This window comes from Leopardus geoffroyi, chromosome B3, assembly GCF_018350155.1.
Source record: "Leopardus geoffroyi isolate Oge1 chromosome B3, O.geoffroyi_Oge1_pat1.0, whole genome shotgun sequence".
Lineage (NCBI taxonomy): Eukaryota > Metazoa > Chordata > Mammalia > Carnivora > Felidae > Leopardus > Leopardus geoffroyi.
The window spans coordinates 60949043-60973652 of record NC_059337.1 but is presented as its reverse complement, the minus strand read 5'-3'; the positions used below and the strand labels follow the sequence as shown (position 1 = coordinate 60973652).

The following is a 24610-nucleotide window of genomic DNA, read 5'->3' as shown; positions in this document are numbered from 1 at the left end:
AATCAGCTGGGATTGGGCCTTTTTCTTCCCCGGAGGTGACCTATGCCATGTACTTTCCCCGCAGGGGACTGCTGGTTTCTTGCAGCCATTGCTTGCCTGACCCTGAACGAGCGCCTGCTTTTCCGAGTCATACCCCATGATCAGAGTTTCACTGAAAACTATGCGGGCATCTTCCACTTCCAGGTGAGGTCATTGGAGTGTGGTTAAGAGGGCCAGCTGCTTTTTGGAAACCCACCTTTTCAGGAACATTTACCTCAAACACCACAAGCGTGTGGAGGTTTTCCCATCACCACGATGTGTTTGGAATGTACCACTTACATATGTTATTATTTGTTTTCTGTAATATCAAAATTGATTTTTGAGAATTCTTATTGATCATTCATATGATTAAACTTTTATTAAATGTTTTCACCATTGTGTTAAAAAAGAAAAAACAGTAAAGGAAGAGGGCCAGCTGCTGTCCACCCACCGCTGGTCTTCTGGCCTTGACTTTCCAGCGGCTTCAGGAAAGATTCCACCCACCCTCCCAGTCTTGGCTGTGGGCAGTGACCCCCCCTAAGGCCTCAGGCCTGTGAGGACGCAGTTGTTTATCTCTGCCCCCTCAGCAGCCCCCTCCCAAAACCCCATCTTCTACCATGCTCCAGAAAGGCAGGAAGACATCCTGTTTGCTGGCCTGTGGATCTACTTTTGCCTTTCCAGCTGGCTGCTGTGTTACCTGCAGCCTTTCTCAAGTAGGTTCCTAAGATATTAGCATTGGCTGTTCATAGGGCCCTTTAGTTTGCAAAGGAAACCCCCTGAATGACTATGGCTCCTTTACCTGTTTTGCTTTAAAGGCAGGTCTATACCAAGTCTATCACTCACCTTTTCCAGGCCTTGGAAGGACAATCTGGTCAACCTGGGGACCAGGCTTCTGGCTCAGCCCAGAAAGGAGTCTTTTGGTTCCAGAATCAACTAAACCATTGGAAATTTTCTAGATCCAAAATCTAGATGCAAAATCAGAGAGCCAGATCCTGGTGCTGGCCCAAAACCGAAGTGAGCTCCACACGTGGGGATCTAGCAGATGCTGGGATTCTGAGGCATCCATCTGTTTCCAGCCCTGAAAGCCCCCCCGCCTCCACACATGTCCTGGGACTGACCCAAATCATCAGTTGACGTACCTGCTGATTTTGTACTTCAGGACTGAAGGCTTGAGAGAAGGTCTTCTTTTCAGTTTCAGGTTCAGGTCCTGCTGCCCTCTGAACACGGGTAAGGCAGCCAGGCCCTCATTTTCGTTTCTTCCCTGTGCCATCAAGCTGCTAGTTTCCCTCTGATATTTAAAGGGTCTTCTACCTAAATAGGGCCACAAATATAAAGACCACATAGATTTTTCCCCCTCTTTTCAATAAGGGAAAACAATGTCATTAGAGGGGAAATTAAACCACATTTGGCAGTCTTGAGTTAAAATTGGTTTGTTCAAAAAAGAACATTCAGAATTGAAATTATTCGACAATGTTCCTGTTATAGCCAGAGTATATTCTGGGACACCCTCCTTTTCCCTATCAGTCTTCTTCAGCAGCCATTTCTACCTTGTTTGTCATAAAGAGATCTATAAATCAATACATCACCTTCACCTAGGCCAGCAGTTCTCAACGCTGCTGCATATTAGAATCAGCTAAAATACCTAAAATATGATGCATAGGCCCCACTCCAGACTTACTGAGCAGGAGAATGACAATCTTAAGCCCTCAGATATTCATGGGGGACCTACCATCCCTGAGGCTGGCCGGACTGTGTGCAAGAGAGAAAGCAAGATGTAGCCCACGTTCCCGCCCCCAAGGAACTCACGGTCCAGTTAGAGAAAGATACACACGCTCCAAACCCAAAAGAGTATGAACAAGGACCAAGTGCAGAGCTGAGGCAATGGGACCGCTTTGGGATCAAAGAGAGTCTGAGGAATGTGGAGGAGAGGCACGTGGTAACCTGACGATGTGACTCTGTCCTTGGTGCCTCTGTGCAGTTCTGGCGCTACGGAGACTGGGTGGATGTGGTCATTGATGACTGCCTGCCGACTTACAACAATCAACTGGTTTTCACCAAGTCCAACCACCGCAATGAATTCTGGAGTGCTCTGCTGGAGAAGGCTTATGCTAAGTAAGGCAACACTTGAGGATGTGAGGCAGGGCTAAAGGTGGTGGGCTGCAAAATCCAGCTGAAATCTTGTCACAAGAGGCAGCGTGCGTGCACATGTGCGCATGCGTAACAGTTCAACTGGGTCCCTAAGTCTGAGGGGGTCGGGTCCAGGCAGCAATGGCTATAACTAAAAAACTGTATTTAAGGGGAGGATGAAGACATGTGTAGGAAATCTTTAGCTTTAGCCTCCCATAGTGAACACTTTAATTCTGCCTTTGTGGTGATGTTGCAAGTCTTATATTTGAGCATTAGATCTTTGAAGCTCACATTCCCAGGGTCTTGCTTGGCTCAACCTCATGATCACGCGGGATATTAATAAAGCCATGTTATCTCTCAACTTGGAAGCTCCACCCCAGCTATTTCTAAGGGCTCTATGGAGCCCTCCCTTGGGGTTCAGGGTATGGTGGAAAGAGAAGAGTCAGGAAGTGAGAATGGCTGGGTTCCCATCCCAGTGTTTCTGGTTCGCTGTGGCCTTGGGTAAGCCACTTAGCCTATAAGACTCAGTTGCTCGAATGTGAAGAAAGAGAATCATAGTAGCTACTCCATTAGCTTACAGAGTTGTTGGAGAATTAGATAAGAGAACATCACAGGACCCGAGAGTAAAATTCTGGTGGCCCAGGGCCTGGGTCATGTTTCCTGGAACCCTGTGACCTCAGATTGGTCTTCATTCTCTCTCCAAGGCTCCATGGTTCGTATGAGGCCCTGAAAGGTGGGAACACTACAGAGGCCATGGAGGACTTCACAGGAGGGGTGACAGAGTTTTTTGAGATCAAGGATGCTCCCAGAGACATGTACAAGATCATGAAGAAAGCCATCGAGAGAGGCTCCCTCATGGGCTGTTCCATTGATGTAAGCCTGGGGTGTGGTGTGCAGGGCAGGGAGCAGGCAACTATCGGGAAGCCATCCATGTGATGAAAAGCAATGTAGGGCTTTCCTCTGGGACAGGGTGGATGTTTTGTTTAAGGAAGCAGGAACTGGCTCTCAACTTTGAAAATTTCTAAAGGAAGAAGAGTTCCTAGGGATTTTCACTAAAAAGACTGGACAAAGACACTCCAAGGCCTAGACTTTAGGTAGAAATAGGTCCAGAGGCGTGTGTCAGCCTGGCCTCTGTGGCCAGTGCTGCTCAACCCCAGCATGCCCCCAATTAAGCTGGCTGCATATCTGGTTTTGGACCTGAGCCAGCCAGTTCCCTGAGACAGCCTCTCAGTCACTGAGCTGTGATCCTGTCTCTCACTTAGGACACGGGCCTTGTGTTGTGATCTGGGAGAAGGTCGGCCTGCAGGCGCACTCTCAGCACAACAGAGTAGTGTGATCTGACACTGGGGCTAAGGGTATGGAGACCCACAGAGTGGCCAGCCCTCCTGAGTTTCAGGAGACACACCTGCCCTGGGGGCTGCTCAGTGGATAATAGTATTGGCTGGAGCTTTCCATCACTGAGGAAGGAACTGAAGCTGAATTCCTGAATTTCCTTCCTCTCCCAATACTCCAAATGGGTCCAAAAGCTTGGGAAGATCAGCTAGCATTAAACACCCCTGGATGAACATTTTCTTTCTGCATCACTTTTCTCCATCTTGTCTCCATTCACACTGTTTCTCTCTCCTCTTTTCCTTTGTCCCCTCCCTTCTTTCTGTCTCCTTCCCTTTCTATCACCCTCCTTTGTTTGATCTCTCCCTCCCTCTTCTGGACTGTCCCCGGCCCATCCCATCGGGCCTCAGGATGGCACAAACATGACCTATGGAACCTCTCCTTCTGGGCTGAAAATGGGGGAGTTGATTGCACGGATGGTGAGGAATATGGATAACTCGCTGCTCAGGGACTCAGACCTCCTCCCCAGGGACTCAGATGACAGACCAACCCGGGTGTGTACGCCTCCAATTGTCAGGAATGACCACCCCTCCCACCTGCATGACCCTGCATGAGGCCTGTTGGTGTTAGACTCCCCTCAGCAGCCAGTGCCTTACATGCAGACCTCCACATGGGCCTTCCAGGGGGCTGGGGTGGAATAACTTGCCTGCTCCAAGGCTCTTGGAGAAGGTGGGGGAGACAGGATTTGGAGGAACTCTCTGTGGGAGTTCTTTCATACCCCATGGTCCAGACAGTTTCTCTGATAACAAATTAACAAGTAGAAATACAAGAGACTTTGTTCATTGTTAAATATTTCTTCTCTTCTAATTCAGGTATTCATTCAATGCAGATTTATTGAGCTCCTACCGGGTGCCAGACACTCTTGTAGTAAACAAACAAAAAAATACATTTTGTTCACTAAAAGAGTCTCTCCCCTCATAGAGTTTATTTTCTAGTACTTGCAGAAGTAATGCATGCTCACTGAAAAATATAGAAAAGCATGGAGGAAAACTTAACACATGTTTTCTCCCATCTAAAGGTTGCAACTCTGAGTATGTAGTATATGTCCTTCTAGGATATTTCTTTGCATACAGTTAATCTACATTTTTATTTTTAAAATGTCATCACACTGTATGTACCTCTTCGCATTGTGTCTTTTTTCAGTTAGCTTTATGTTCTTAATGTGCCAATATGAACTATATTGTTAATGTGTCTCCCAAAACATTCTTTAATGTTTATTTATTTTTGAGAGAGAGAGAGCGCCCGAGCATGCGAGTGTGAGTGGGGGAGGGGCAGAGACACAGAGGGGAACAGAGAATCCAAAGCGGGCTCTGCACTGACAGCAATGAACCCAATGCGGGGCTCAAACTCATGAACCGTGAGATCATGACCTGGGCCGAAGTCAGTTGCTCATCCGACTGAGCCACCCAGGTGCCCCTCAGAACATTTTTTTAGTGGTTGCACAGTAGGCCAACACACAGATAAGTTATAATTTATTTACCCAATACCTTATCATTGGAAAATTAGGTTGTTTTCTCTTTCTTGTGTTGGCTATTATTTTTAAATTCTATCTTGAACATCCTAATAGATATATCTTTGTGTGTGTCGTGATAATTTCTTTGGGACAGAATGCCAGTGGAGGAATTGCTAGCTGTGCAAAAGTAATGCCAATAGAGTCATTTCAAGTGGTTTCCCAGGTCTAGACTTGAAAGATGCACGGATCTGCTTCCACATCCTTTCTATGCAGCATGGTCTGGGTCACGTAAGGACTAAGATGTGGAAGAGGCCAAGATGCCAAAAGCCCTGGCTCCACCTGCATCCCTGAAGTTGAAAAGGCTCACAAATTGCACAGCCTAGCATGGCTCCAGGAAGCTCTTCTTAAAGCTGTTATGTTACCAGGCAAAGGAGAGCCATAGAGATATGGTCTAGGGTTCAATGGGCATTGGAGATCCTATCCCTCTACTGAGCATTTTCTGGGGCTGAAACCTGGTAATTTCTACAAATCTAAGAGCTTCCCCTAGACCGGTAGGCCAAATCATGTCTGAATAGGGCTCGACTCTGGCCTCCTCCAAATTCCTTCCCTGGGCACTGTGACTCTTGATTTCTTGAGTATTCTGTCCTTGATGGGTATGGAGGGGGGAATGGGATATACAGAGAGAAGGTTAGACCTATATGTTTCATCTAACCTCTTTTTTCAATTCCTTTCTCTTCCAGGAGTTGTCAAGTCTGGGTGGGCTTGAGGGAAGGGGCCTCCATTTGTCCCTGTTCCTCCTTTGAAAGACCCCAAGAGATCCAGAAAGGAGGGCCAGGGATCTACTTACCTACATCGACATTGTCCCAGCCTCATACTGTTCTCCGATGGTCAGAACAGACCTTTTCAGGGCAACCAGCTTGAGGGAAACCACTTGTCCGGGCTATGTCTTCTTGACTCTCTAAAAGAGCCAGGGAGGGTCTTCTCGTGGCCAGGAGGTCCACATTCAGAGCACAGAGGAGTCTTTGTCCTCGCAGAACCTGGAAAATGATCCAAGGTGTGCAGGCCCTGATAGGCTGTCTGGTTTTTGCTCCACAGACAATTGTTCCGGTTCAGTATGAAACAAGAATGGCTTGCGGGCTAGTCAAGGGCCACGCCTACTCTGTCACTGGGCTGGAGGAGGTGAGGCTGATGGTGCGGGTGGCTGGGGAGCTATTTGGGTCAGCCTCCTGAAGTCAGGACTTAACTTACTGGGCCCCTTCACCTCGGCAGAGCTTGCCTCCTCTCGGGGGCACCACTCGCGGTCTGGGCCCAGCACCTGCATGCAGTTAGAAGGGACCATTGGGACTGGTAGACGTGGATATTGCCACAAGGTGGTGCTCAGTTCATCTTTGCTTTTAGCACTAAAAATGGCAATTTTCCCAACAGTTCCAGGGAACAAATAGAAATCACTTTGGTTTTATGAAATTGATTTCATGGGCTCTCATGTCTCCTTTTCTTTGGGAGTTGAACAGATACAATACTTTGCTCCCCCTGACACGTCAGGCTGAAGACAGGAAATTTGTCAGGACTATTGTGCACAGCTGGGCAGGCAGGCTGTGCCCTGTTCACAGGGATGGGCAGAGACTGGAGGAAGGGGTGCCTTTTTCTTTTCTTTCTTTCTTTTTTTTTTTTGAGAGACAGAGACAGCACAAGCAGGGGAGGGGCAGAGAGAGAGGGAGACACAGAATCCGAAATAGGCTCCAGGCACTGAGCTGTCAGCACAGAGCCTGACTCAGGGCTCAAATTCACAGACTGCAAGACCACCTGAGCCAAAGTTGGACACTTGACTGACTGAGCCACCCAGGTGCCCCAAAGGGCACCTTTTTCTAATCAGTCCATCTATGGTGGCCATTTCTGTATAGTTACTCAGCCAGCAGGGGTGTTTTTTCTAATTCAAACAAAGACACCTAATGTGTTAGAGTGGCCCTACAGTATATGCCCTCCCTCCTCCCCCAAAGCTCATAATGGCTGGGAAAACCACTTCTTAGAAGATGGTCAAGCCCTAACCTCTGCAGACTCAGTCCTAAGGTTCTGACCATTCACCTTGCCATTCTGCAAGAGTGCCTCTGATTAGTCTCCCTGACCAGGACCAGGCAGGACAGCCCCCTGTACAGGATTCTGTCCCCTTCCCCACCCCAGCCCTCAGGGCAAGACAGAAAACCCCCTTTCCAGAAAGGCCCATAGCAAGAGTTTTTTCTCTTTGCCCAAGACCCTGTTCAAGGGTGAGAAAGTGAAGCTGGTACGGCTGCGGAATCCCTGGGGCCAGGTGGAGTGGAACGGCTCCTGGAGTGACAGGTAGGTGAGGGGGACAGTCCATGAGAAGGGGACAAACAGCCTGGGGCAAGGCTGGGTTGCATATCAAGATATATGAGGATTACAAATGCGTGGTCTAAAATTACCCTCCAGACCCATGATCCACAGAGGGGAAGTGGGTATGTGGGCTCTAGGGAAAGGCCCACAGAAGAGCCAGGAGAGCTGGGGATCCAGAGACCTCACTGATGGCCATTGACTGGAAAGTTTCTAAAAAGCACGGGCTAGGTCCAGGTAAAAGCAAAGTGTGCATGCAGGGGTCTGGACTAGACAAGGGATTTCCCTTCTCAGAGTCTCTGTGTCCTTATCTGTAAAATGGGAACAATACTAACACGTGGTGGGCTGGAGAGTGCCTAGCCAGTGCTAAGATTTCCTGTCCCTTGCTGTCCCCATGAAAAAGGTGCACAGTCCCCCTGGAAAATCTTACCACTTATCACTGAATGGAATGAACTGGGTGCAGCGAAAGTACAAACACGGGGGACATTTACAAAGAAACATTTACAGAGGCTTCATAGGCTGATGGCCAATTGCCTCACTGAGTGGAGAGAAGCCCCTTGAGTGCCTCTTTTATTCCCAAGAGGAGATAGCAGGACTCAGTAGCCATATGTGCCTTCAGCCCCTGTGCTTACCTCCACCCAGGGCACCATCATTACTGGTTTATTCAGCTCTTCATTTGCTGAGTAAGTCTTATTGAGCACCTACTGAACAGCGGGCACAGGCCCAGGCACTGAGGATATTCTGTGAATAGGCAGCCTCCCTGGATGACTGAGGGGCCGACTCTAGTCCTCTTACTGCCTCTTGCAGCCATTCTCTGGCATTCCTTCACTCATCAGGGAGACAAATCCTTACTTCCTCTGTGCTGAGTGTGCGGCCAGCCCCATGCTACTAGCTGGGACCTAGAAACTAACAGACATAGGCCCTGCCCCTGCAGACTCCAGTGGGAAGGACAAAAAAAGCCCCACTGATGATTAAAATAAATGCTATCATAAAGGTCACAAAGAAGGAGCCCCTCACCTAGTTTGCATGGGACAGGAAGAACAGAAAAATGTGGCCTGGTGAGAGTGGCATTTGACCTGTGCTCTCTGCTCTGGGAAGACCCTCAGTACCCCAGCAGTTGTCCATTCTACTGGGCCAGGTCACCCACAGGGACCCTCACTGTGTCCTCCAGCCTCATTGTTTGGTGTCCAGCCTTAACTCATGTCCTGCCAATGCCTTGACTGCAGGGACTGCTGACAAGTGGGGCCCATCTCTGGGTCACTCAAGACCACCCTCCCTGTATTGTGTCCTCCCCCCTTTTTTTAATATTTATTTATTTTTGAGAGAGAAAGAGAGGGAGGGGCATAGAGAGTGGGAGACAGAGAATCACAAGCAGGATCCGCACTGTCAGAAGAGAGCCCGATGTGGGGCTCGAACTCACAAACCCTGAGATCACGACCTGAGCCAAAATCAAGTCAGATGCTTAACCAGTTGAGCCAGTTGAGCCACCTGAGCCACCTAGGGGCCCTCCCAACACCACCCCCCCCAACCCATGTCCCTCCTTCTGCTCTCTCAGTAATCTCCATTTCCCCTCTAGCATTCCCTGACCCCAAGCACTTCCTCAATCTTTTACCTTTCCAAGGACAACCCAGTTTAGTTTTATTCTCCTCAACAAGCCTGAAACACAGATGTGTTGTTTCCTCCCTCTTGAGGAGAGATGTGGAAAAATCATCCTGCCTTTAGAAACATGAAGCCAGGTTATTTCCTGGGGTGACAGGAGAAAGGAAATGTTTACATACTTGGTGTTTTTCTCAGTAACTCAGTTACTTATTAGATGGCAGGCACTGGTCTAAAAGTTTTACATGTATTATTTCATTCATTGCTCATCACAGCCATATAAGTAGATCATAATACTCATTCTTCTTTTGCAATTGAGAAAACAGAAGCTGAGAGGTTAAGTGCTATCCCCAAGGTTATGTAGCTAGGAATGGTATTATCAAATGGCATCCAGTTAATCTATTTCCAAAGGTCAACTCTTAACCTTTAAAGTGAGGAGGGATATGGGGCACCTGGGTGGGTCAGTCAGTTAAGCGGATGACTTCAGCTCAGGTCATGATCTCGAAGTCCCAGAGTTCAATTCCCGTGTTGGCCTCTTTGCTGACAGCTCACAGCCTGGAGCCTGCTTCAGATTCTGCACTTCTGTCTCTCTCTGTCCCTCCCCTGTTCTCTCTCTCTCTCTCTCTCTCAAAAACAAACAAAAACAAAAAAACAAAAATGAAAAACATTAAAAAAAATTTAAAGTGTGAGGAGGAAACAAAAAATTGTCCAGAGAAAGGTTAAGCCCTTACAAACCCATTTAAGGCCTCACTTACTCCTGAGGATAGTAGAAGGCCATTACTGGGTTTTACACTGAGGGAATCAGACCAGATTTCCATATCTGATGCTTCCTGCTTGCTGCAATTTGGAGATGGGCTACTCTTTCAACTTTTTCGTATTTCTCTTGATACCTCCTGTCCCATCCCACATCAGGCCTCTCCCGCTCTTCTTCCTTCCATAATTCCTCCATTTTCCCTCCAGTTGGAAGGACTGGAGCTTTGTGGACAAAGCTGAGAAGGCCCGTCTGCAGCACCAGGTCACTGAGGATGGAGAGTTCTGGTGAGTCCAGGACCCAAGAGGACCCTGAAGGGTAAGGGATCCAGTGGGGAGCTGAAATCTCAAACCTCAATCCCTGGAAAGAGGCCATCACATTGTAGCCCTCAGGAGATCTGGGCCCTGTTCTCTTCCTCCAGCCCAAAGCCCAACAGGATGGGGTTCTGAGAGGAGCCAGCCAGGTCACAGAAACAACTAGAGCCTGGGACCAGGCCAGCACAAGGTGGCTCCTGCTTCGCCTATATCCCTCCGACGTGCACATGGCCCCAGCCACTTGCTCCCTGTCTCCTGGGCCAAAGCGGCTCTGCTTTGCTCACCCAATGCCACCCTCATCCTCACTCGGCTCATTTCTACTCAGCCCTTGAGTCTCAGCTTAAAGGAAACTTTTCCGGATCCCTGTGTTTTGCCCAGAATTGGGATTAATTAGTGAGACTCATCATCCTTGAAATTGCTTGCTTAGTTGTCTGTCCTTCCTCAAACTGTCTTTCTTTCCGGTGAGCCCAGCACAGCACCGGGGCCCAGGGCAGAGGCACACGGTGCCATTGGGAGAACTGAATTGCTACCGAGCTCTCCCAGCGAGCACACAGGAGTTTGAGCTATTACTGGAAGAGACAGTAGTTTGGGGTGGAGACATGAGAACTGACAGTGTTTACCCTAACGAGGAAGGGCAGGGGCGTCCCTGGGGCCATGCCCAAGTTCCTGTGAACTGTGTGATCGTGCTGCTCCGGTCCCCAAGTCTTACCTCTCCCAGCCTCCCATATGGGTCTCTCTCTTCCAACCTCTCAGGATGTCATATGACGATTTCATCTACCATTTCACAAAGCTGGAGATCTGCAACCTCACGGCGGATGCCCTGGAGTCCGACAAGATGCAGACGTGGACGGTCTCCGTGAACGAGGGCCGCTGGGTGAGGGGCTGTTCTGCCGGAGGCTGCCGCAACTTCCCAGGTGGGAGAGGCTCGGGATGGGGGAGGGTCCAAGGGCAACAAGTTCCAGGTGGAATAATACCATTCACTGAGTCTGTATTAAGTTCCAGGTGTATCTTATCTTATTAAACCCTCCCCGTTTTACCAAGAAGGAAACCGCCTGCTGAGGAGTGTGCGGTGGGGAGCTGGTAACAACTTTTAAGCAGGACACTGTGTCGGAACAACACTACATTCATAATGCTGAGGATGGGACTGGAAAATGGAGTTAGCAGAGTCTGCCAGGGTACAAGCCAGAGATGATGAAAACCAAAGCAAGTCGGGGGCAGCAGAGATGGAGGGAAGAGGGCAGATTTAGGGAACAGAATATTGGGTGACGTCACTGAAGAGTGACTTCAAGCTTCCCAGTTTGGGGGTCCCGAGTGGATGGTGTCAATGTCGCAATGTAAAACATACAGGAGGGAAAAATCAGCATGTTGTTTGTTTTTTTGGTGGAGTTGGTTGTGGGCTTGTGGGGAGAGGAGTTCGGTTTGGCACATGGGAAGTTGAGGCACCTGTAGAAATATCCAGGTGAAGACGTGTCCTAGAGAATTGGATACACAGATGAGAATGGTACTTGGTTGTATGATTAGAACTTGATATATATTTGTGGAATATATATAGTTCAGGCATCATGGTCATGCAGGGACAGTTAAAAAGTGGATAAAACAGGAGCGCCTGGGTGGCTCAGTCAGTTAAGTGTCCGACTTTCCATCTCAGCTCGGGTCACGATCTCAGGGGTTTGTGAGTTGGAGCCCCACATGAGGCTCACAGCTGTCAATTCAGAGCCTGCTTTGGATTCTCTGTCTCCCTCTTTCTCTGCCCCACCCTGCTCTCTCTCTCTCTCTCAAAAATGAACATTAAAAAAAGTTTTTTTAAGTGGATAAGACGGCCTAGGGAGGCAGAATAGTGGGGTGGGAGAGAGGCCTAACACCACATCCCAAGGACCAACAACATTTAAAGGGCAGGTGAGGAAAGGGAAACCATCAGCAGAGAATGAGAATCACAGCTCCGGGAGGGGGAAGAAGCCACACACAGCCAAGCAGTGAGGCTCCATCTCTATAAAGGTGGAGGCTACCCACAGTTCCCCCCACATAGTTTGGCAAATGCCTGCGTCATGCCTTCTGTATTTATTTATTGAGCGCCTAGATGCAGGGGATAAACAGGTTCCCTCTGTCTTATTTCCCTTCCTGACCTTTCTCTGAGAGGCAGATCTGAATGTACGTTTCCTTCCTTGGGGGCACAGACACTTTCTGGACCAACCCACAGTACCGTCTGAAGCTCCTGGAGGAGGACGATGACCCTGACGACTCGGAGGTGATCTGCAGCTTCCTGGTGGCCCTGATGCAGAAGAACCGGAGGAAGGACCGGAAGCTGGGGGCCAACCTCTTCACCATTGGCTTTGCCATCTACGAGGTGTGCAGTTCCTGACCACCTTTAGCCCTGGAAACACATTCCTTGGGGGTGGGGAGCCTCCCAAATACTCAGTGCCCCCTCCCCGGCCCCGAACTCCTAGAATCAGACCCTCATGTGTCAGAATCTCTTAGATATTTGTAATGAGTGGAAAAAAACCAGGTTGGGGGAGATGGAGCAGGGCTGGGCTGGGACTGGGGCTGGCCAGATAGATGAGGAGTAGATGAGGAGTCAGACATCTGCATTCACTCCACAGTTGTGGGCATTCCCTCCCTGCAAGAGTTTCATCCCCATTCAGATCTGAAGTCCACAGAATCTGAGCGTCTTCTTTTTCTGTTTCTCCTCAAGGTTCCCAAAGAGGTACAGAAGTGGCAGCGGCCAGCAGTTGTGTGCAGCATTACCTGGGGGTCCTGTGTCCATCAGTGGCACATCGGGAAGCTTCCTGGTGGGGTTTGAGGACAGGACTATGATAGGAGAGGGTCTTGCCTGGGTCACGCAACTCCAGAGCGGGTGCCTCAGGGTACTGCATGACCCCCTGACTATCACCCTGATGAGAAGCCCTTTCTCCCTTCCCACCAGAGACTGTCACACATACGCTCTCACACATTCATACACACTTCTTCTCTCACACACACGCATACACTTGCTCACACTCATACACATTTGCACTCACAGTTACACACTCACGCACACAGTCACACAGACACATTCTGAGGGTGACTGCCCTCTTTGGGATGGAGGAATCGCCTCCCTCAGACCCCAGCCAAGGCCCCTCCTGCCTCCTTGGGGTCCTTCCCCAGCCTGGAGGTGATTTGGAGCTGACCAGCAGCAGTTCTGGTAAGTGGGGGGAATGATAGACTTGACCTTCACTTCTGAATCACAACAGAAAAAGAGGAAATGGGGTAGGGAGCTCCAGGGATGTTGAGCTATTTGAGGCCTTGGGAATCGGAAGTAGGTAGGTCACGACTGTGAACTGGGTAACCAGGGAGTTGGGGTAACCCCTGGACGGGGACTGTGAGCAGGACAGGACATCCTTCTGGAGGAGCTCAGGTCCCTCGGGCTCTTCTCCTCCTCAGATGCACGGGAACAAGCAGCACCTGCAGAAGGACTTCTTCCTGTACAATGCCTCCAAGGCCAGGAGCAAGACCTACATCAACATGCGGGAGGTGTCTGAGCGCTTCCGCCTACCTCCCAGCGAGTATGTCATCGTGCCCTCCACCTATGAGCCCCACCAGGAGGGAGAATTCATCCTCCGGGTGTTCTCTGAAAAAAGGAACCTCTCTGAGTGAGTCAGCCTGCTTTCCCCTCCTGTCCCTAAAAGCCCATGTGGCCCATTCCAGAGATTGGAGATGTGAGGTAGCTGGACCTGTCACCTCCAGGAATCCTGGGATATGTTGACCAGGCTGCCCTTCTTCCTTTGCTCCTGAGTCACTGGCCACATCTCCATTCGTTTAGTTAGTCTGTCATCCCACAGATCTCTATAGAGAACCTACTAAGTTCCAGGCACTCTTTTTCTAGGGACTAAGGATAGAACAGTGAATTAAACAGAAAGAAATCCCTGCCCTCATGGAGTTCAACATTCTAGCATGAGACAGCAATGCATAGGGGGAAAAATATGCATATATGTGTTTGAGGGAGATAAGTGATAAGGAGAAAGAAATACAGTAGGGAACAAGGATAGGAGGCATTAGGGGTGATGGAACCTTTAGGTGAGGTGACCAGGGAAGCCAGCAAGGCCACATCCTACATTTTCTGGTCACTGCAGATGATTTCATAAGCCCAACTACTCTGGACTCTGCCCTTGAAAAAAACACAAAGTCTAGGGGTAGGTGGCTGAGTCTGGGCACCTGGGAAAAGCCAACAAGAACCCATGTGTCTGCACTTGGCTGCTGGGGATGGTGCCTACATGGGGTTGGTTCCCGTGGTGGGGTATTAGTTCCTGTGGTTCCCTTGAAGTCAGCTCTGACTTGGCTCTGAGGACCTGTGTGGCCTGGGCGAATTCTCTCTATGCTTCCTGCTTGCTCCTGGGGACAGTGAGACCCCCGCTCATGTTTGTGTTTCTCCGCAGGGAAGTTGAAAATACAATCTCCGTGGATCGGCCTGTGGTGAGTGCTTTAGTTCTTAAGTGTGAGAAGGTCCAGAGGCTCACCTTCCCCCATCCAGGCAGGGGACATAGGGGCGGTGGAGGGGAGAGTGGGTATTGGCAGAGAAGATGGGAGTCTGGGGCCTGCAGGGCAATTCTTCCATGTTAGTGCAGTTTCTGTTTGTCCCAACTAGAGGTAACAGGCCTCACGGTACTGGGCCGTGTACTCAATCCAGGGTCTAGGAAGCACAGAAGAAGAGTCCTAGAAGGGAAAAGCAGTTTGAACAGTGAGAGGGAGGGGTCAAGGCCATAGTAAGGGACAACAAGAGCAACAGATTGGATTATGAGAGTCAGTCTCACATATGGAAAAGAATACACACCAGCTCTGGAGTCAGCATCAAAACCTGGGTCCTCCACCTAGAGCTGGGTGATTTGGACAAGTTACATAACCCCTCATTTTCCTACTCTGTAAAATGGGGACAATAATATGTGCCTTGCAAGGCTCTTATGAAGTTTGAATCAATGAGATCATGTATGTGAAGTGCCTGGCACAGCACAGATCCTTAAATGGTGGTTATAATTCATGTGCTTTATATCTCAAAAGGTACTTCCCACATGCATTACCTCACTTGATCCTTGCAAGGTTTCTGAGATGTGATAAGGTTATTATTATCCCTGGTGTTAAGGAAGTAGAGGCTCAGTGGGGTTAAATGGCTCCCGTGGTTCACAGGTCTCATTAAATGGCAGGGCTGAAACTGACATTCAGATTCTCGGAGCCCAGATTCTCCAGGTTCTCAGGCTGCTTCCCCAGTCACCATGTGGAGACCAGTTCCCACGTGTTTGAGTCCCTGAGTTAGAAGCACAGAGTTGGTATATGTGGCTTCTCTTTGTTAAGGAGTCTTGTGACTGCCTTGGGCCTTTGGGCCTTGGTTTATAAACATCCCCTGGGCTCTTTGTGACTTGGGCCAATAAGAGGACAGCACATGCCCCACTGAGCTATCTTCTGGGTGGTGACACTCAGGGCTCCAATCCTGACCCTATGCCAGTGCCAGATCTCCAAGTGCCTTCTGAATTATCACAGGACATTCATCTTAGGATTAAATGCATTTGGTTCTATTCTTATTTGTGAAACATTAGTAATCAGGGTAGTATATTGATCAGGAATCTCAAACTCAGGAGCTTATGGGAGCTGGCATGCCACTGAACTGGGTAGGGCAGGCACATGTGGGGCTTTTGATGTCCCTCCACAGACATGTTCGCCTGGAGTTCTCAACTGACACCTAGCTTCAGTGTTGGAGGGACAACCGGAGTGGTGGTGACTATGGCATCTGGAGGGTACAGGCAGCAGCTGCCCTCAGCTCCCCAGATCGTTGCCAGTGCAGCCTGCCAGACCTCCTAGTTTTATTTTGTTTTAAAGCCCCAAACTTAGATTCCCACATTAAGTCTCTCCCTATGTTATAAATATCTGCTAAAACAAAACGGGGGCGCCTGACTGGCTCACTCGGTAGAGCATGCAACTCTTGATCTCGGGGTTGTGAGTTTGAGCCCCATGTTAGACATGAAGCCAACTTAAAAAGAGTTTTAAAAAATTAAAACAAAACAACCCCCCCAAACTCTGGAAGTCAAGCAAAATTCATTTTCAGGCCAGTTTGGGTGAGCCACTTTTTTTGGTGTTTTAGAAACTAACTTCACGTAAAAATATAAAACTTTAGCCCGAAGATTCCTTTCCTTGGCTGTGTCTAATAGGAGTGGACTATAAGAACGGCCACCAGAGCGGCCACCAGTCTCTGAGCATGGAGAACTCTGACCTCCCTTCACCCTCCAGGCCTCTTTTGGCTCTGTGTGGCCCAGATTTCTGGACCCCAGAGCCTCACTCCAAGCTGAGGCCCAAATCACAGGGAAGTCAAAAGCCACTGGGTTTTCTGGAAACTTGATTTTCACGTATTCTGCATTTGTTGTTTCCTTTCCTTATTCAGAAAAAGAAAAAAACCAAGGTGGGTGTAACAGGGTGAGTGGGTAGACAGCAGAGTGTGTTTGTGCATGTGTGTGTGTGACAGCATGTGTACCAGACTTGCCTCTTCCCTCACTGACCCCCACCTCGCCTTCCTGGGCCCAGGTCACAGCTAAGGGTGTGGACCAATGTTAGCTAACACTGGCCAGGTGAAGGCTATGGGCCAGGCACTCTTCCAGGTGCTTTCCATGAATATGCTCAATCCTCACAACAACCCCATGACATTGGTACTGTTATCCTCCCCACTTTGAGAGAAATAAAAGGTACAGATGGATCCGCTAAATTGGCCAAGTGTGGCAGAAGCAGCACTAAGAGCCCAGGCAGTCTGGCTCCAGAGTCTGCCCTGAACCACCATGCTCACCTTTCATATGAGGGAGGAGGAGGATGGCCAACCAGTGAAAATGGGCCTGCTATGGGGGCTCTTGCAAAAACCAGGAGCACCCCTTCTTTCTCAGAAGTGCTAAGCAGGGCTTGATTCTTTGGGCTGGGGGGAACAGCAACTGTTTGTGTTTCCCAGGGTACAGTGAGACAGGTGTGTGAGAGTTTCCATGGAGAGAGTCTTGAGATGCCAGGTGCTTGCTCTGGAGGCAGGACTGCTCCTTCTCCCTCCTTTCCGTTCCCTGTCTCCTCCCCACTCCTCCTGTTTCCTTAGCCTGCTCTGTAGGGGATGACAGAGGATGCCCAGAGAGGCTAAGTCGTGACCAGGGCTCTCGTTCCAGGTGAAGCTTGTTCCACATCCCTTTCTAGGCAAGCAACCTCTCCATAAGCCTGCTCCTCAAAGCCATGGAACCCAAAAGACCTATGTCCAGGTAGCAATGGAGAAAGGGAAAGAGAACTTCACCCTCATAGCCCCAGAGTTGCTGATCAACTTGACTGGTTTAATGGGGAATGAGAGCTACTTGGACAGCTTCCCCTCTTGGGGTCTTGGGAGGTTGCTACGATCCATTGATTCACCAGGGCCTCAGTGTCCTGATTATAACCACTTTGTTATGAGGACACCATTGCTAAAGGTGACCATGTATGGTAAGAGCATCTCAAGGACCTCAGAACAAAGCTTTCATCTGGGACCAGCGGCATTGTTTCCTTTGTGTGGTTTTGGAATTCAGAAGTACAGTTGTTTAGCAACTCAAATCCCCTCCTATATCCTAGCTCCATGTACCCCATAACCTTCCCCTTGTCCCCAGGGCCTATAGTGATGACTAACCCTTTCAGAATTTTGGTTTGACCGCTCAGAGTGCCATACAGAAATGACTGACCTTTGGGTATCCTCGGGCCCATGAGGTAGTTAGCCACAGGCCTTCGGATGAGGTTTGGCATTCGTATTTTATGGTGGTGCCTGGAAGGATCTACCATAGAGGTCCTCTAAGTGTTGACGCTGGTGCAGACCAGAGGTGACACTGATCAAACACCTACCACGCAGCAGGCACTGTGATAGGGGTAAAACATACATTGTTTTCAGTTACAACAGTATCTACAAGGTGGGCGCTATGACTATTCCCCTTTTATAGATACTTTACAAGTATTCAGAGAAGTGAAGAGACTTGCCAAAGAAACAACTAATGAATGGGGAAACTGGAAGCCACATCAATCTGCTCCCAAACCCATGTTTCTTGCCCTCACTGATCTGGTGCAGGCCCCTTACACTCCAAGACCTGTGTTTTCCAGACCCACACTTGGGCCCACAGATGTGTGCCTGGCAGGGGTGACTCATGGCCACACCGTGGCCAAACTATGTCCATAGGCACACATTTCCCCTCCAACTGTGACCCACAGTTGCTCTAGGATCCTCACAGGCATCATTTGCTTGCACAAGACCTTTTGCTTGGAAGGTAGAGCAAGCCAGGGCTGTCGGGGCCTGCTGGGAGCCAAAGTTCTAGGAGCTGTTTCTGTAGGTCTATTTGTGCAGTTCTAGATGAACCACATGGAAAGGCAGAAGGGGATTAAGACACCGGTCCCATTGCTTTTTTGCTTAGAGAGATTCTGACTGCCGCATTGCTCTCTGCACTGCAGCCATGAGCCGCTATAACCTTGCCTTCCTCTGGCTTTCCCTGTGGGGTGATGGCACCAACGAAGGGTGGCACAGCATGGCAGCCGCTCTCTGCTCTTTTTGTGTCCTCTTCACTTGCTTGAGCATGTCTTGAAAATATCCCTTATATTTGGGTAGCATCTTCAGTGTTTTTGCAGTAGCTCTACATTCAGCCTCGCATGTGATCCCCACCAGAGCCCCATGAGAAAGGCCGAGCAGGTTCTGTTATCCGCATTAATGGATGCTTTACGGGAGGCCAGAGAGGTTATTGCTCCTTTGTGAGGACAGGACTGGAATTTCAGCCCTGTGTTCTGACCTCTCACCCATTAATCGGACTCCTGTTTTCAGTCTGTCCTCTGCGGTGTCGCAGAGGTTCCTTGGAGGTGCCTCCGTAGCTGCCACAGCTGATACAGGTGTGCTGAGGGAAAAGAGCTCTGCCCTCTTCATCAAGCGGAGAGGCTTGTTTTTAATGACGTGAGATACACTGGGCTTCTGGGGAAATTTAATTTGAACAGTATTTCCATTTGAGAAAAAAAAAAAAAGCCTAAAAATAATAGAACATCATTGTAGTGGATCGCACTACTTTTAACATTCTTAGCGTTTTCACAGGTACTACCTACCTTGTCGAACCCTCCTAGCTCTACCATCAGGAAATAAGGACCTGAGGTCCAGAGAGGCTTAGCATCTTACCCCAAGTCACACAGCTTGTTAGCGGCAGGGATGGAGCTTGAACTGAGGTTCAAGAGCTCCCAGCTCTGCTCTTTTCCTCTTCACTGGACGAAGCCGCTCCAGGAGGGAGGCTACCTCCATGTGCCCGCTCAGCCTGTAATCCTTGCTTCCTTCCTGCCCCTTCCCCACTTCCCTCTTCTCTCCAGCCCATCATCTTCGTTTCGGACAGAGCAAACAGCAACAAGGAACTGGGTGTGGACCAGGAATCAGAGGAGGGCAGAGACAAAGCAAGCCCTGATAAGCCAGAGAAATCCCCACAGGTTTTTGAGCATGTGGCATGAATGGGGTGGCTAGCAAACAGTGGGGGCCTCTGGATTGGAGGGGCTGTATGGTGGGGTGTCCCTTTAATGTCTGCAGGTTTGGATTTATCCCAGTGACCTTTTCTCTCATCACGTTCTCCTAAAATTTGGGATGCTGCTTGGGCGAATGTCTTGAGGGCGTGGCAGCCACACCAAGCCAGTCCCAGGCCTGGGATGGACAGGCTAAGCCTGCCCACTGGAGCCCCCCAGCCAGGACAGCGAAGGAAAAGGAAGGCAGAGCCTGGGACACAGCCAGCTTGAGAGAGCCCAAGACAGAACAACTCCTGTGTCCTGGTGTCCTCGAGCTCTTGACAACGAGGGTATAAAGAATATTAGCAGAAAAGGGATGGACATCCGCACTGGAGTCCTGTGGAGCCCAGGGAAGGGTATTAGATTGATGTGGGGAGACGAGGTCATATAAAGCTTTAGTGGAGATGAGGCTGAGGGACCAAAGTCCACAGATCAATCCGGGGCCACCTCCTCCATCGTGGAATGTCCATCGCGGAATGTCCTCCTCCATCGTGGCGTGTGGGCATCCTCTGAGGATTTGGCCTTGATGACAGAGGTGGCAGGAAGTACCAAAATGGTCTGGTCCCCTTTGTCCTTCTAGAGCTCATTTGGTTCGGATGGTCAAGCTCAAAACAGTGGTGGGGGTGGGGAGAGAAGACCAAGGGGGCTGTCTACATGTCAGCATGGCTTATCTAACTCCTCTGGCTGGGATGTCTGGAGTGAAGGGTCGCTGGGCCTAGAGGATTGTCACTCCGGCTCACTAGGTTCAACTGAGAAAAGCCATTTGTCCTGTACCCAGCTCCTGCTGCCACCTAGGGCTGGTTTAGGCACTCTGGCTCCCTCGACCCGAAGGAACTTACCTCGTGGGTCTGTCTGTCTCCCTGATCACTGTGAACCACTTTTCCTTTGTGCTTCCACAGCCACGGCCTGGCAACACCGGCCAAGAGACTGAGGAGCAGCAGCAGTTCCGGAACATTTTTAGGCAGATAGCAGGCGAGGTGAGTACCACCAACCTGGACTCCTACAGAGGCTCCTCTCCTTGATTAGCTGCTCGGATGACCAGTTATTTCATTATTGTTCAGTAGGGGCCTTTCTGGCTTTTGGTGGAAACGGGGGATATGCATGTGTGCCACAGAAATCCACACACAAATCCTCAGGTCCTTGAGTTTAGACCAACATCCACTTGGGTGCCTCGGAGGCCTTTTTGCTCCGAGCTGCCCACTGTGGTCTGGACACTGAGGGTGCTGTGTCTTCCTTGGAAAAACCCCAGCCTCCCATGACAGAATAGCACTGACAGGGACTTTACCAACATGGAGAGCTGGGATTTGTTTTGCAAACCCTCTGTTCCATCAGCTACTGTCCCCTTGGACTGTCATTCTCTACTCCCTTCCTCCTCAGGATATGGAGGTCTGTGCAGATGAGCTCAAGAATATCCTTAACACGGTTGTGAACAAACGTGAGTGGCTCAGACTGTGTGTGGAGGACGGGCAGGCAATGAGTGTGTGTCCGGTTATCTGAAAGAAGCTCCTCACTCTTCTCCATACCTCCCAGATAAGGACCTGAAGACACAAGGGTTCACGCTGGAGTCCTGCCGTAGCATGATTGCTCTCATGGATGTATCCTTCCCGCCACCCTCCCCCCGCCCCATGCAGCCCCTGGGGGCCAAAGCAACAATGAGGGGTGCCCAGTGAGAAAGAGGGGCCGTTGGAGGAGGCACAGCTGGGCAGGACATTGGGTTGTAACCAGCCCCTAACCTCTGCCCTCACCTCAGGCCTGGGATTCTGCCTAAGGCCCTGCCCGAGCAAAAATGGTCCTTAGGAGACAGGCTCCTTGGGTTTTAGAGCAGACACTAACTTTGGCTGAGAAGGTGTGGAGGGGAGGGTTAAACCCCAGGACAGGACAGTGGGTAGGATATCTGGGGCAGAGCCTTCCTGTGAGGCGACCTTCCCTGTAGTCCCCTAGACCCCCCCTTCCCTCCAACCCAGGGGGATTTCGCTATGTGTGCCCTGTAGCCCTGACCTCCTTCCTCCAGACAGATGGCTCTGGGAGGCTGAACTTACAAGAGTTCCATCACCTTTGGAAGAAGATTAAAGCCTGGCAGGTGAGAAGAGAACGAAGCAAGGGAGTGAAAGAGGGGGTTAATTCAGGGGGTTACTATGTGACCTCTGTCCTGAAATTTTCTATTGCCAGAAAATTTTCAAACACTATGATACAGACCAGTCTGGTACCATCAACAGCTATGAGATGCGAAATGCAGTCAATGATGCAGGTGCTGGGGAAGCAAGTGGGTGGTGGGGATGTGGACTCGGGCTGGTGGAAGCAGGAACTGGAGGGTGGGGGCAGAAGGCCGCTAGGGGCCTACTAGCCAAAGGAAGGAGAAAGTGCTTCTCATCCCCCAGGCCAGAGCGGCTGAGAGGCAGGGAAAATAGAATGTCAGGCTAATCCTCAGCCTCCTTTCGTCCTCTCCCGTGCTGCCCTCTACAGGATTCCACCTCAACAGCCAGCTCTACGACATCATCACCATGCGGTATGCAGACAAGCACATGAACATCGACTTTGACAGCTTCATCTGCTGCTTCGTCAGGCTGGAGGGCATGTTCAGTAAGTGCGGGGGCTACCTTTCTGCACTCTTGTGCCCCTCCCCCCACAGTGGCAGGAGCCGCAATAGGAATCTCAGCCTGATCATCTTCTAGTCTACTCCATCCAGCAGGGTCTGAACAAAAGCACAGACTCTCTTTAAGCTCAGAATGGGCTGGCAAAGGGAGGATGATGGTTGATACTCGGCCCAGCAGATTTTTGTGCTGAAGGACAACACTTAGTACACAGTCCTCTTAAGAAAAGTTATAATACTGGAGGGGAAGGGACCCTTTAACTGGCCTCTGGCCTGTGCGTTCTTCCACACAGGAGCTTTCAATGCATTTGACAAGGATGGAGACGGTATCATCAAACTCAACGTTCTAGAGGTAAAGCCTAATAGAAGCAGTACACTCACCACACGCCTTCAAATTCAGGGTGGAGGAATCAATGGAGGTGGAGGGATGGAACGGGAACAGAATGGAAAGGGAAGCTCAGCAGGGAATGTGGCTCGTAGGGAATGTGTACTGGGAGAAGGCTCCAACGGGGACTTGGATCCTAAAAGCTTTTATGCTGGAAAATATACCTTTCTAGTAGAGATCGGAGAAGCATGCCATAAACCACTGCTTCTTAGAAAAATCTTCCCAGTGTCTGGCATGCTGGGGATGTCCCTTTCCCCCCACCCTATCACACCCTTAAGGTTGGGCTCTCTTTTCTTGTTCACATTCTGATCCTGGGACTTCCTCTTTCAGTGGCTGCAGCTCACCATGTATGCCTGAACCAAGCTGGCCTCACCCAAGGCCATACAGATCACACTCAGGATTTCCATTTCATCCAATATAGCTACAGCCACTTACCTCAAAGGACACAGTAGCTGCACCTACCCCCCTTCCCCCCCTCTTCCCCCCCCCCGCAAGCCTCCAGGCGCCTCCTTGGTCTCATTCCTCCTCTACTTCACTCCCTACTCAGCCTCAGGGCATCTGTCCATCTGTCACGCCCACACTGACCCATCAGTTAAGGAATGAGGGAGAACAATTTTGCCCCTTTGCCAAATGGAGGCAAGTGTCTGTCTGCCTCAGGTAGTTGTAGCCCAGCTGAGAGGCTTGCTCAGAATCTGAGTGGCCTCAGTTCTGAAGGAAGTTCCTTAGCTTGCCCTAGGCTGTTCCCGGAAGCATTTGCCAATGGCACTCAGCATTTGCTGTGCTAGAGTCCTCCATCACCTTCATGTTATCCCACTCATGGGACAGTAACCAAACTAGTACTTGGTTCTGATTGTTTCAGGATGGGCCCACTCCGGGATAAACTAGCTCAGTGGAAGAGGGCTGGATACTTTGGGCTGTATGACTCATAAGTTTGGCTGCATTCTGAAAAGAGTTGATCTAAATAAAGGCATGTGTATGGCTGGTTTGGTTGTGTTTTTGTTTTCTCACATTTAGATATCAGCCAGAGCAGGGTTGAGTAGCTTCAAATCTTACACCCCTCTATCATGCAGAGAGCCCTTGTTTCAGAATACAATGATGGAAGATACACACACAAACAAAACCTGGGCCCCGTGTTAACCATGCCTATTGGTATTTCTTGAACATGGGAATCACTCAGATACTTCCCAAGATTGATGAGGAAAGGAAGGGGAACAGCTGTTGGTGTACAGAATAGCAAGAATAAATGGGTCACCTTGTAACTGGAGGGGCTGGTTACCTGAGTGTAACGAAACCATGATGTAGGTGCAGGTTTTTGGGGAGTTATGAGTGTCAGGCATACGACACTAGAATTCGACGTGTGTATACACTACAAAGTGTATACAAATCTGCTTACCATCCATTACCCTACAAGCAACACTCTTTCATACCTATCCCCTAGTGCCCCACCCCCTAAACCCCTTCCCCTCTGGTAACCACAGGTCTGTTTCTGTATCTGAGTTTTTGTGATTCCACATATGAGCAAAATCATACAGTATTTGTCTTTCTCCTTCTGACTTATTTCACTTAGCTTAATACTCTCAAAGTCCACCTATGTTGTTGCCAAGAGCAAGATTTCGTTTTTTTTTAAAGCTCAGTAGTATTCCATACATATACACCACATCTTCTTTATCCATGCATCCACTGATGGACATATAGGTTGTTTCCATATCTTGGCTATTGTAAAAAATGCTGCAGTGAACATAGGGGTGCATGTATCTTTTCCATAGTGGCTGCAACAACTTATAACCCACCGACTGTATGAGGGTTCCCTTTCGTCTACATCCTCACCAACACTTACTATCTTTTTGATAATAGCACAGAGCTGACAGATGTGAGGTGATAACTCATGGTGGTTTTTACATTTCCCTAATAATGAATGATGTTGAGTATCTTTTCATGTGCCTGTTGACCATCTGAATGTCTTCTCTGGAGAAATGTCTATTCAGATCATCTGCCCACTTTTTAATTGGGTCTTTTGTTGTGGTTGAGTTACCTGAGCTCTTTACATATTTTAGATCTGAACCCCTTACCAGATGTATAATTTCCAATTATGTTCTCCCATTTAGTAAGTTGCTTTTTTGTT

At 49.5% G+C, this 24610-nt stretch overlaps 1 protein-coding gene across 4 annotated transcripts in view; it reads left to right on the top strand.

Moving 5' to 3' along the window:
- The window catches only part of CAPN3 (calpain 3), a 50381-nt gene extending 26910 nt beyond the window's left edge, over positions 1–23471 (top strand). For 2 of the 4 annotated variants that reach the window (XM_045448051.1, XM_045448052.1), the window contains exons 3-24: positions 65–183; positions 1997–2130; positions 2850–3018; positions 3885–4028; positions 6083–6166; positions 7236–7321; positions 9890–9967; positions 10748–10908; positions 12169–12338; positions 12684–12695; positions 13412–13620; positions 14404–14440; positions 16395–16412; positions 19331–19444; positions 20413–20490; positions 20891–20948; positions 21044–21108; positions 21525–21593; positions 21683–21761; positions 21977–22093; positions 22397–22455; positions 22819–23471. In XM_045448051.1, coding sequence (XP_045304007.1) covers positions 65–183; positions 1997–2130; positions 2850–3018; positions 3885–4028; positions 6083–6166; positions 7236–7321; positions 9890–9967; positions 10748–10908; positions 12169–12338; positions 12684–12695; positions 13412–13620; positions 14404–14440; positions 16395–16412; positions 19331–19444; positions 20413–20490; positions 20891–20948; positions 21044–21108; positions 21525–21593; positions 21683–21761; positions 21977–22093; positions 22397–22455; positions 22819–22845 — 2087 coding nt within the window. In that variant the 3' untranslated portion in view covers positions 22846–23471. The remainder of the gene's footprint in view (positions 1–64; positions 184–1996; positions 2131–2849; positions 3019–3884; positions 4029–6082; positions 6167–7235; positions 7322–9889; positions 9968–10747; positions 10909–12168; positions 12339–12683; positions 12696–13411; positions 13621–14403; positions 14441–16394; positions 16413–19330; positions 19445–20412; positions 20491–20890; positions 20949–21043; positions 21109–21524; positions 21594–21682; positions 21762–21976; positions 22094–22396; positions 22456–22818) is intronic. The other 2 variants (XM_045448053.1, XM_045448054.1) reach the window with 1 other exon arrangement.
- The last annotated feature ends 1139 nt before the right edge of the window (positions 23472–24610 follow it).